The 13,538-nt window shown below is 37.5% G+C and overlaps 1 protein-coding gene across 1 annotated transcript in view; it reads left to right on the top strand.

Annotated features, from left to right (window-relative positions):
• Positions 1-2,226, top strand: part of LOC120077684 (NADP-dependent D-sorbitol-6-phosphate dehydrogenase-like) — a 4,434-nt gene extending 2,208 nt beyond the window's left edge. Inside the window, exons 5-6 of the mRNA XM_039031643.1 lie at positions 709-928; positions 1,807-2,226. Of these exons, the coding sequence (XP_038887571.1) occupies positions 709-928; positions 1,807-2,040 (454 nt within the window). The 3' untranslated portion in view covers positions 2,041-2,226. The remainder of the gene's footprint in view (positions 1-708; positions 929-1,806) is intronic.
• The last annotated feature ends 11,312 nt before the right edge of the window (positions 2,227-13,538 follow it).

Here is a 13,538-nt window from a genome sequence, read left to right as displayed (position 1 = left end):
TGACATATGCTAGACAAGAAAATAAGATATGTCAATGCATTTTTTAAGTATATTCCTAAAGCCTATTGACTATTAATTTCTTCCTGTATAGAAATTATATGTACTTTTAAAATATATATTTTAATAAATGTGTTCTTTTCATGTTGTTGTGTCCTATACTTTTAAAAATGATATGTTATCGTGTCTTGTGACCATACCTATATATGCTTTTCTAAGTCTTTAATTTTTCTATTGATTTAAAAGAAACAGAAAATTATCAAAACTACCATTGAATTATAAGGTGGTTAAAATTTTATACCTTCAAAGGTCAAACAAATAATAAAATAAGACTTGAGTTCTATTTTAATTCATCGTAATTTAGTTCCGGTCCATTTTAATCTCTCATACTGTTAAAACACTCATTTCTCAAAATTAGCATCCATGTAAGTCTATGACGATGATCATATCATACACAAGCACACCATGCACCGTATATATACAAACTCCTTAATCCAAAGTTGTGTTGATAAGATAATATATGTAATAAAATTAAATGGTTATTTTCTTAAAAGAAAATGGATCAAAAAAGACGTTTTGAAAGTACACATACACATAAACTAATGCATATAAAAGGAAATGAATTAAGAAAAACACTTTAATAAGGAGTAAAGATATCGAGTTTCTCGTCTTTAATGATATTTTTGTGTTGTGTACCCCAAAAACTCGCAGCAACTATGACATATTTACGACAAGAGATTGTTTGGCATACTCAAAAGTGAAGCCTGCTGTGAACCAAATTGAAACACATCCTTACTTTCAAAGAGAATCTCTTGTCAAATTTTGCCAAAAGCATGGGATTTGTGTCACAGCTCATACTCCTTTAGGGGGCGCTGATGCAAATCCTCAACTTTTTGGTACAATTTCTTGTCTCCAAGATCCTCTTCTTCAGGTGAGTAATTTGCATTTTTTTTTCTTTTTTTAGTACAATTGGAGTAGGAGGATTCGAACCAGAACCTCGTGATTTTCAATGATAAAAACATCATATTCTTTTGTAAATGCAATCACTCACTCATCGACATGAACAATTCTTAGTGTTTTTGTCCAACCTATTTCTAGTTTAGAAGTTTATGAGACTCGTTGGAGTTCTAATTTCTTAGGGTTTGGTGTCCTCTGCTCTTAATGAAGTTGTTAAGAAAAGAATATATAATCATCCTACCCATGAGTTTTTGGGTTAAAATATCTACTTTGAACCTTATACTTTGTGTTCTATTCTATTTTAGTGTGACATATGTACTTTCAATGATCTAATTTTAGTTTTTATATTTTCAATAAATTTTAAATATACGGTTCGTACTTTTGATCAATTTAATTTTTTCCATCAAAGTTAATTTCTTTCTAAATTTTGTTTAAAATAATAATAATTTTCATGAAAAAAAAAAAGACAATATATGTGAATATATTTTCACAATTTATAAAAAGTGTTAATAGAGTTTTTTTTTTTTTTTTTTTTTGTTAAAGAATTATAACAATGACCTTATTGCAAAGACTAATTTTTTGATTTAAAATTGGACATCTGAAAACATAAAGATTAAAACGGTATTATAACTAAGTTTTTATCTTAAAACTACTGAACGTCTATACGTGTTACAATTTTTACCTTAATTAAGGTATATACTTTCTTGTCTTTGGGAGATAATCAACAAGTGTAGCAATTTTCAAAGAGTATTAAGACACTACCTTTCAAATTTCAGGAAACACAACTTGATAATAATTTGTGAACGAAATTTGTAATTTAATCTTATTTTTATTGAGTTTTTCCCCTGCTAGGAACTCGCGGAGAAATATGGGAGGAGCCCTGCTCAAATTGCCCTAAGATGGGGGATTCAAAGGAACACAGCGGTAATACCAAAGACTTCAAAACTGAAGAGATTGGAAGAGAATTTGGACGTTTTTTATTTTAAGCTTACAAAGGAGGATATGGATCTCATCAAAACTATTGACAAGAAATATAGAACCAATCTCATATCAACACTGGCTTGGGGCATGGATATATATGCTTAACTCACTATAATTTAATTATTATGTGATTAACATATATAACTAAGTGGTTATGAAAATATTTCTACCCAAGTATTTTTGGTCGCCCAAGTGAAATGAATAAGTGTTGGTATTTAGGTTGTGAACTTTTGGACTGTTGCATGTGAAAATGTTCAAATATTTATATTATAAGATCGAATTGATGATGTAGAACTAGCCAAATATATCGATGTTGTTCGACATTTTATGTTTCAATTTTATTAAAAATTGTTCTTAGATTAATATATGTTTATATGATACTTCTAAACTTTTATAAGTTTTCAAAGAAAGAAAAAAGTAATTTAAAAGTTGCAAGTTGTCTTATAACTTTTAGAAGGTGATATCATAGATAAACTATAATTAATAAATGATTATGGGGTGTTTAGCTCTCCAAGTTGAGTCAATTTTTGGAAATTTGGATCCTATAACACTAATTACACTTTCATTTGGAGAAATAGCAAAACATGGAATTGTTTTGAATCGCATGTGAGTCCCTTTGATCACTACAAGAATTTTCACCTTTCTTCATGCAACAAAACATCGGACAAAGTCCTAAAAACTTCGGGAGTGGTTATGCCAATGCATTTTTTTTTGTGTCGGCATAATAATCGTCATATTCATGTCGGAAGAAGTACCTGCACTACTCAAGCTATAAACTTCTTCAAACAATAACAGTGTATACAATTAAATTTGAGCATTTCTAGCTTCTTATAAATCTCCTACACAAAAAAAGTTTAACATTCCCTAAGTAAAATTGTAACGACCTAACTTTCTAGGACTTATACTAGGTCGTTACTACATGCATGCATAAATCTAAAAATGACTCTCTCATAAATTTTAACTAAAATCAAAATAATTTTATTAAATAAATAGCTTTTCGAAGCTTCAAAATCAACATGATCCAACAACTATATCATCAGAATCAACCTTTAACTCTAATGGACAGCAACTTTAGACCTTCTAATCCAACCTCCAAAAGTCGCAATTAAAATAAAAATTCAGCTGACACTTAATATGAAGGAAATCAGACATGAGGATTTTCATGAGTAGCGAAATGATCGTTCCAAATTCCATTCGTATTTGAACATACACAATTACAATCAAGAAACGGAAACTAACCGGTCATACACAACATGAAATTACAGCATGCTTTATAATAAGATCAAGGGATAGAACATCATATCTTTGAAGACTCATCTTCAAACTCCCTCGATCACGAATGCTGGTTTAGTCTTTCAAACAGCAATACACAAATGCTCGAACACAGCGACCGCTACACAACACGATCAATCAACAACCACCACATGAACACCGCGAACACAACGAACGACCTCTAAAAACCTCGACTTCAATCAAGTTGAGTAAGACACCACCGTAATGGCTACTTTGGTATTCTCGGTGTGAGAATTCAGAATTGTGGGCTCTGTGTGGACTTGGTTTGAGGAAGAGACGGGAGGAATAACAATCGTGTAAACAATTAAGCAAGTGGGAGATGAAAAAAGTTTATCGTATAGACGAATGCCCAATCGTTTAACAAATGCTCTGCGATCAGCAAATGCTCCGCGATCATTTAGCTCTCATCCAGCTAAGTGAACTATCGTATAGTTTCACTCCATGATCGTTTAGTCTCTCTTCAGCTATCGTTTAGTGAATCCTATTCATTTGATAACCTTTTAGTGAGTGAGTTCTGAGAATAGAAACTTTCTCAAAATCTCTACTAAATTTAGGAAAACATTTTTTTCTTTTATCTCACGGTTACCATGAAACTGAAGGAACTCTTATTCAAGAGTACCTACGAGCAGAAGCGGATCTTTCCAATTCATTGTGACAGAATTACCACATATACATTCAAACATACTAATATGTATTCATAATGCTAAAGAGATCAAGAGATCATACCAGATGAAGATTTCTTCTTCACACCGAGTCTAAAACCTAATTGTCTACCTCGAACAATCACCACTCGAATAGAAGGAAACGGAGATGACACCACCACTCAAAGCACTCAGTATTCTTGGAGTGAGAATCCAAAATCTGGGCTTTGTTGGATTTGGTGGAGGGAAGGAAGAAAAGAGACCGTACACAACGATTAAGCAAGTGGGAGATGAGGTCATCTATCGCATAGACAAGATGCTTGATCGTTTAGTTGAAGTATACGATCATGTAAGAAAAAGTAAGCGGTCATCTAAATGATTATGTAAGAAAAAATAAGCGGTCATCTAAACGATCGTGTAGGAAAAACTAAGCGATCGTCTATGCGATCGTTTAGTGAATACCGAAAGCTAAACGATCGCTTAGGAAATGGTAAACGTTCGTTTAGTTAATAGCACGCGAAGGTGTAATCGATAAGCGATCGCTTAGCAATATCGTATATGTAAGCGATCGTATAGGCCCTGATTTTCTAAACGATGACACTCTCTTTTACACAATGTCCGCGCATCTCATGCTTAACACACCGTCATCTATTTATGTATCTCAAAGTGATCTTTCAATACACTCATCCGTTATTAGAACAAAAGAGACGCCGTCCCATTACCTTTATAACCGTCCAATGAATGTGATCTCATCATATTCATAATATATAAATTAATATCATATATTAATTATAATACTTTCCTCTACTAGATATAAATCATATTTATATCCAATTTTCTCCAAATTATTGTATCTCATACATAAAGTTAATTATATCATATTTAATTAACTCAAATATCATATATAATTGAACTCCCTTTTGTCAATTTGAACATTTCAAACTGACCCAAAAACTGACTCTCAACTTGTATCCAAGCTACCAAGGGGACCTTATGGACCTATGGCTCGAAGCTCCAATGGTACGTGAATAGCTAACTAAACTCTTTAGTCACGATATCCACCACCCGTTAACTGTCAAGTATTCCACAAAAGACCGACAGTTGAACTCTTCTTGCTATAGATATATTTCTATGTCCATTGGATATAATCAATCATCAGTACGATGATCCTTCACAGATGCTCGTAATTACAGCGGGCTAATTTACTGTTTTCCCCCTGTAATTACATCTTCATCCTTAAGTACCACTGATCCCTCTAATGAACAATACAACATAGTCCTACTATGTGTGAACACCTCTCGGGCCTGAAAATGCATGGCGCCACATCGTTCAAGCCCCGGGATCAGCCTTTAAGAGAGTAATTATCTACTTACCCGAAACTTTGGGAAGGAGTGAACTCCATCTTGTGAAAGCTGAGTTCTCAGCTCCCAAATCAGACAGAATTCCCAAAACTATAAAAATGGTTTGAGTCGAAGCTCTGGCACTCGCACCCATGCAAATTAAGGACTGCCCTCAATGACAGGAGTTTCCTAACTCACTCAGGATGAGGTCATGTTACCTATGGTCATCCTAGTAAAGTGAAGTTTCAGTCATGAACGAGTTATATGACAAGACATTAACACTTCGAGGTCAGGTCTATACAAACTCTTTGTATAGGACGCCCCCGTTCGCATGCCATTAAACGAATGATCAGTGATCAGACTCATCTGTGATAAGTCACAACATTTGTATTAATTTCACAAAGCGGACCGCATCCGTAGTGGGTTACCAGGATAAGTTTCCCTCCTATAATCCATATACTACAGATTATTTTGGTTGCTCACTTAAGACATGATTCACTTGTATGTCACTACATACATGTAAGTTCATAAGACAACCAGTGATATTATGTTTATTGGTTTGTGGTAAAATAAAAAAATCTAAATGTGCAAAGTCAAGAAGTGAAGTAAAATATCATATATATTATACATCACAAGTGTTCGTACAAGTTGTATACAAACTACAGAACACGCAGATTTAGGGCACAAACCCCAACAATCTCCACTTGTCCTAAAAAGCGAAGTGGAGTACAAGTAAAGATGTACAAAATAAAAACTAGGGATAAAAACCCAATGCACAAAAATCTCCCACTTGCCCTAGTCCAGCCGTGAGAGCCTTCGTAAACGGATCAACAACGCTTTGCTCCAAGGTGATCTTCTGTGACAATCACGCTCCTCCTCGATGCACTATTTCGCAGATTAGATATAACTTTCACTCTATATGTTTTGCTGTAACATCCACACCTTTTTATTTATTTATTAATAATGTAAAACCTTCCCTTTTCAGTAATGTCCTTAGTTGAAGGACATGTTGGAATTCTGAAATTTAAAGTATAAATGCGAGGATTTAAGTGTTGTCGTGGAATTTATTCAAAATTATTCAATTTGAAAAGTTATGGCAGGAATTAATTATTTGGAAAAAGGAAGGGAATTAAATAGTATAAAGTGGGTTAAGGAAAGGATCTATTAGAGTTATACTATTTTCCTTTTATTATATTATTTTTTTATTATTATCATTATATTATACTATTATTTTTAGTATATTTTTTAAAAATAAAAAGGACCCCCTTACCTTCTCCCTCACTCACGTGAGCCCCTCCCCCCTCCATTTTCTCTCTTCCTTGCCGCACACCCAGCCGCCACACCCCCAGTCGCCTTGCACCTCCAACCGACCACCGTTCATCGACCTCGAAGCGCCGCACGTCCGCTTTCAACCAGTCACCCCACTGGATCTAGCCCCCGCGTGCCACCAGGTCGCCCACCGATCAAACCTCCCCCCAACTGCGTTGCTCGCCATTCGTGGGTTTCAAGTCGACCAGATTCCTCGGTCAGAACCACGCCGCTCGTTTGTCGCATCATCCCTTTCAGCCGTTTGTTCCGTCCGCGAGCAACCAGAAGCTCTCCAGCCGCTGTCGTGAGCCTTCGTCAGTCGGGCCGCTCGTAAAATTCCTCTCCATCCTCACGCGTCGCGCCGCCCAGCCTCACCACTGCCGGTCCGCGTCGTCCGCCACGTCGGTTTCGCTTTGGTCTTTGGTCAGAATCTTGGATATAAGGGTAAGTGTAAATTGTTTTGATTGGATTCCTTGAGGATTTTGAGCAGTCAATAAGTTTGTCTTGAATTGTTAGTACACGTCATGTTTTGGGATGTATGGCAAAAATTTTAGGTTGCTGAAGTTGTCGTCCAGCCGAGTAAAGGGGTAGTCGATAGAATCTTGGTGAAGAGTAAGGCTCTAAACTTATGTGGGTTGTTAAGCATGTTATATGTTTATGAATTTCTCAAATTTAAGTTTGACTGAACCATGGACTACGGCCTAAAATAATTTGCCATGAGTTGGGTGTTAGGTTTGGATCTTGAGGTGTCCTGGTGTCTTTGTTTTGGGTGATTTAAGTTTGATCCCGTGGGCTTTCGGTTTCGTTGGACAAGAAAGAGGTTGAGCTTGCTAGTTTCTGGAGTTTGCGAGTAAAGGTAAGTAATCTTACTACTGGAACTGCCCACGGCCAGGCTTTAGTTGTATGCTAGCATGATAAGCGTATGTTATGGTAAATGTTAGCATAATTGATTGACAGTATGACTTGAATCAAAGTATGTTCTGGCACGAATTCTGATTTGTTTACATACACCCCTAAGTACTTTGATCGTTAGTATGTGATAGTATGTGTCCTTCATATGTCGATGTCTGATCGGCTGGTATTGAGGCATACTTGCATGTTGTGGATTTATGATGTAAGTTAGGCATGGATGATGTGTATTATGTTGTTAAGAAATATGTGTATGTGATTGAAGCCATGGTATCAAGGGTTTTATGTATGTTTTAGAACTGTAAAATGTTGAATCTTAGCACGTTAAAACTGTGTGAAATTCCTCATTGATTAGTTAGATGCTCACCAGTTTTGTGTTTCCTTTGGGATTCACCAGTTTTTGTTTCCTTCGGGATTCACCAGTTTTTGTTTCCTTCGGATTCACCAGTTTTGTATTTCCTTCGGGATTCACCAATTTGTGTTTCCTTCGGGATTCATCAGGTTTGTGTTTCCTTCCCGGGATTCACCAGTTTTGTGTTTCCTTCGGATTTTCACCAGTTTGTGTTTCCTTCGGGATTTCACCAGTTTTGTGTTTCCTTCGGGATTCACCAGTTTGTGTTTCTTCGGGATTCCGTGTGTTTCTTCGGGATTCACAGTTTTGTGTTTCCTTTGGGATTCACCAGTTTTGTGGGCATACTTAACTACAATAGGATATGACTCAGTCTCTTATTTGTTACATGTTTTTATGTGCCATATGCGGGTATCTAGAGGACATAGATGCTTGTCTGACCCTAGTGGTGGGGTTACTTACTGAGTATTTCATACTCATTCTTTCATATGTTGATGTTTCAGGTAAGGGTAGAGATGCACACCGATGATGGCGCAGCGGAAATTCATGATCGAGTCACTGGGACTTAGTTTTTACCGCTTCCCGCATCATGAGATTTAGAGTTCTTTCATGTTTCTTGTAATGTTTATTTTTGATGTTTGAAACTTAATATTAAGAATTGTTTTTCATATGTATTTATTAACCTTTATGATTTATGGGTACCCCTATTATTGTTTTTAACAATTACATTTAATAACTGTCTTTTGAACTTCTCTTGTGTTAATCAACATTTATTTCAAATAACTGAGCGTTGTTTTAAATTCTTTGCATGCATTTATTTTAGTAACGACCTTACCTAAGTCCTAGGGGGTCGGGTCGTTACATTTGTCGTGCCTATGACTCCTCGGCTCCTTGGAGTTCGCCACAGCACTACTATTATCACAATAGAGGGTGGTGTGCCTAGACATATCTGGAACAACTTCCAACTCTGTCAAGAACTTTCTGAGCCAGACGACCTTTTTAGCTGCTTCACAAGTCACTACGTACTCGGCCTCCATCGTGGAGTCGGCAATGCACCCCTGCTTAGTGCTCTGCCACATTATAGCTCCTCCGTTAAGAGTAAATACTGACCTTGAAGTGAACTTTCGAGAGTCCTTATCAGTCTAAAAGTCAGAATCTGTGTATTCAGTAAGGATCAAATCCCTAGACCCATACACGAGCATGTAGTCCCTCGTCCTTCGAAGATACTTGAGGATGTTCTTAACTGCGGTCCAGTGACTCTGGCCTGGGTTAGACTGATACCTACTAACTATTCCCACAGCATAGCAAATGTCTGGCCTAGTGCAGAGCATCACATATATTAAACTGGCAACGACAGATGCATATGGGACCCGTCTCATGTCCTCAACCTCTTAAGGTGTCTTAGGACACATGTCCTTAGACAAAGTGTCTGGCCCTTTTTGAATTGGGTCGCTAGCCAGTTCTTAACTACAGTCAGTAGACCTACATCATTCTCAATGAGTAGTATATCGTCTACATACAATACTAAGAAAGCTACTGAACTGTTGACTATTTTCTTCTAAACAAAAGGTTCATCAACGTTTTGGTCAAAGCCATACGATTTAATCGCAGCATCAAACTGAATATTCCAAGATCGAGATGCCTATTTCAGCCCATAAATGGACCGATTCAGTTTGTAAACTTTTGCTTTTGACCTTGAGCAATGAATCCTTCGGGTTGCACCATGTAAATGGTCTCCTTAAGATTGCCATTCAGAAAAGTCGTCTTGACGTCCATTTGCCAAATCTCATAATTATAATAAGCTGCAATGGACAGGAGGATGCGGATCGACTTTGACATGACAACAGGTGAGAAAGTCTCCTCATAGTCGACTCCCTCCACTTGGGTATAACCCTTTGTCACAAGTCGAGCCTTGAAAGTTTGCACCTTCCCATCAGCACCCCGTTTGTGCTTGTAGATCCATTTACAACCTATAGGTATTACCCTATCAAGCTGATCTACAAGATCTCATATCGAGTTGAACTACATCGACTCCATTTCAAGATTCATGGCTTTGACCCATTTATCCCGATCAACATCCTCCATTGCCTTTTTATAGGATAGCAGATCCTCAACGTCGCCATCTGTTACCATAGCTGGATTTTCGTGAAACCTAGATAGCGATTAGGCGGGTTCGTAACCCTCCTACTGCGTCGAGGTTCCCTCAACTCTTGAGGTGGTACCGACCTACTAGATGAACTATCATTAATAATTATGGTTGATGAAGCAGGTCCTTCAACAACTCTTATTGAAGTTTCAATAGTTTCTTTGGAAAGCTCACTTAACACGACTTTACTACGTGGACTGTGCTCTTTGATATGATCCTTCTCCAGGAAAGAAGCGTACGTGGAAATAAACAACTTGTTTTCGTACGATCATAAAAGTAACCTCCTCGTGTACCTTTGGGGTAGCCTACAAAGAGGCACAACCTCGATCGTGATTCCAACTTCTTGGGATTTGCCTTAAGCACATGTGCTGGCAACCCCATATGCGGAAGTGACGTAAACTAAATTTACACCCGTTCCACAACTCCAGAGGTGTTCTTGCAACACTCTTAGAAGGAACACAGTTGAAAATGTATACCGTTGTCTCCACTGCAAAACCCCCAAAACGAGTCCAGTAAGGAAGCGTAACTCATCATCGAACGAACCATGTCTAACAAGGTTCTATTTCTTCTCTCTGCTACACCATTTTGCTGAGGTGTACCTGATGTCGAGAGTTGGGAAATGATTCCATGTTCTAATAAATAGTTCTGGAACTCATAATCCAAAAACTCTCCACCTTGATCTGATTGAAGTGTTTTTATTCGTCTATCCAAAGCATTCTCAACTTCTGCCTTAAATAATTTGAACTTTTCAAAAGATTCAGACTTTTGTTGCATCAGATAGATATACCCATATCTCGATTAATCATCAGTAAAACTGATAAAGTACTCATAGCCTCCTCGAGCTCGCACATTCATAGGACCACAAAGGTCAGAATGTATTAATTCAAGAGGCTCATTGGCTCGATAACCTTTTCCAGTAAAAGGTCTTTTAGTCATCTTACCTTCAAGGAAAGATTCGCACACTGGTAAAGAATTTTTCCTCTAACTCGCTTAGAAAGCCATTCTTCACCAATCTCTCAATCCTATTGAGATTGATGTGCCCTAATCGAATGTGCCAAAATTGGGCATTTTCTTTGAGGAAACTCGTTGGCGTTTAGATTGGTTACGACAGATTTAAACATCTCTATGTTATGGAGGGAACTTAAGGCTAAAGGTCTTAGCACATACAAGTTATTTTCCAGTTTGGCTGTACAATTTTCAACACCATCCTTATGAATAAACGCTTTATTCAATTTAAAAGAAAGAGTGTAATTGTATTGTAACAGACACTTTACAGAAATAAGGTTCCTTTTTAGTTCAGGAACTACAAAAACATCTTTTAATATAAGAAACCTATTCTGTAAAATTAACTGGATGTCTTCTACTGCCACAACTGAGACGACGTGTCCGGTGCCTACTCGCAACGTCATCTCACCAGCCTCCAGCTGTCGCCCGAATCTACTATCCAAGCAGAATCATCATTCTCCACTAAACAAGATTCTAATACAAGTAAATCATATTTAGCTTTGTTTGCCTTGGCCTTAGCCTTGGAAGCCTTCTTTTCCTTTAGATAACAAGGAAAATTCCTCTTCCAGTATCCGTCTTGGTTACAGTAGAAACATTTTCCTTTTTCAACCGGCGGTGGACGTTTCTTCTGGGTGACAGGTGGCGGGTTAGCAGACACATTCCCTTTCCTTTTACCACCCTTCTTCATCAGCCCCTTTCCAGAGTTAGAAGTGGAAGGTGCAGACTTTGTTCCTAAGGTCGAACCTCGATAGAACCTTTTAGAGGACGAGACAACATTTGCCTCACCAGGATAAGGTTTTCTCTTTACTTTTCAGCAAGGATTGGTAAGGGAGTAGTCCATTTTGTTAAGAATCATATTGTTAACAAAGTGGAGGAAGCTTTCCGGCAATAAATGCAGGATAATACTAACCTGACTGCCCTCATCGATTTTAGACCCATTCATCTTCGCCACGTTAAAATGAACCATCAAAGAGATGCCTTCCTTTATTTTGGAGTTGAATATGTGTTTCAAAGCCTCATGCTTGAGCTGCTCAGACGGCTGTCCGAACATTCCCCGCAGGGACTCCATGATCTCAAGAGCTGAGACCATGGACATGTGTTTCTTGGCCAACACGTCACTAAGACTGGCCAGAATATAGGCTCGGGCCTTTTCGTTTGCCCGTGTCCAATGCTCGTATGCCGCCCGAACATTTCAAATAGCATCTTGAGATGGAATAGAAGGACATTCCTCCGTAAGGACAAACTTCAGATCCTCGATGATGAGTATCGTCGTGAGCATATGTTTCCAACTTGAATAGTTTTGGCCATTCAGTTTTTCAACACTAAGTAAATTGATAGTGGCAGAAGCCATTAAAAACCATTGCTGAAAAAACAAATAACCTTTTATTTTTTTTAAACCAATTAGTCATTAGCAAAGCAGGTTCCAAGTATCCTAAGTGAAAAGACTTCTATTTTGCATGATGCCGCAGCGAGGCAAGACAAATGTCAACTGGTGGGGTTGATCAAAATGTACCTGGATGAGACAATCTCAACCATTAGGCAGAACCAACTCTTGGAACTAAACCTAATAGCCACCATTTGTTCGGTCCAAGATAGTTAACCCTTAACAATCCCGCATAAGTGTAACCCCTCGTTTTCGGCCCTAGAGTCCCTTCTAATACGCCCACCGTAGGAAAAAAGCAGATTAGGAAAAGAGACTAAGTAACCTTATCCTCTTACAGGAGATCAAATAAAGAAATGCACAAAACAACCATCCTATAGGGGGACACACCCAGGGTGCCATGAGGCGATGTACAGAAACTTTATTCAATCCAATTAGGGAGATCGAGGGATATGTTATCGCAGTTCCCGCTCCCATTTACCATGAACACTCTCTCCATCCACCTTGATATTGATCTACCCAAACACCATCCATTAGGGGGACACGTCAAAGGTGCCTCAAGGCCGAGGGTAGATCTCACGATGTAGACTACGAGGGAGAAACGCGGGAGGTGAAAATAAAGCATCAAATGCCTCAAGTACCTCCCATTGAATGTTCTACCTAGGGGTTTATTAACCTAGACTATCCGGCTACTGATAATGATCTAATCATTTATTAAATTTGCTTAAAAACCACTTTTGTCTTTGAAATTAAAAAACAAATCCAAGTAGTCACATTAAACTCTTTAATGGACTGGCCTTAATTTGCATGCATGCATCAAATCTATCTAAATTACCTTTCTAGGTACGGGTGTTCCGTTGCTGTCATCTTACATACCCCAGCCTAGACAGAACCCCCCTTAGACAAAAGATCTATTATAGATAGATTTGCTACATATTAAACTTTTACTAATTATTTTAGTTCTAATTTCATTTTATAACCATTTATAAAATAAATAACTAAAACACACATGCCACATAACGAAGTACTTATAAATATTACGTTAAATAAATAAAGCATACATAAATATAACCCTTATATTATATGATGCATGAGCATGAGCATAAGCATGCACTTATGTAAATTAAATCATGCTTCACTAAATCATAACACTTATAATAAAGAGAATGTGCATGACCTAAGGTGATATTTATTTATATGTGCATACCATATGACGTATAAATGAACCATA

Source organism: Benincasa hispida, chromosome 5 (genome assembly GCF_009727055.1).
Source record: "Benincasa hispida cultivar B227 chromosome 5, ASM972705v1, whole genome shotgun sequence".
Lineage (NCBI taxonomy): Eukaryota > Viridiplantae > Streptophyta > Magnoliopsida > Cucurbitales > Cucurbitaceae > Benincasa > Benincasa hispida.
Note: the sequence above shows the minus strand (reverse complement) of the source record. Positions and strands in the feature narration are given on the sequence as shown.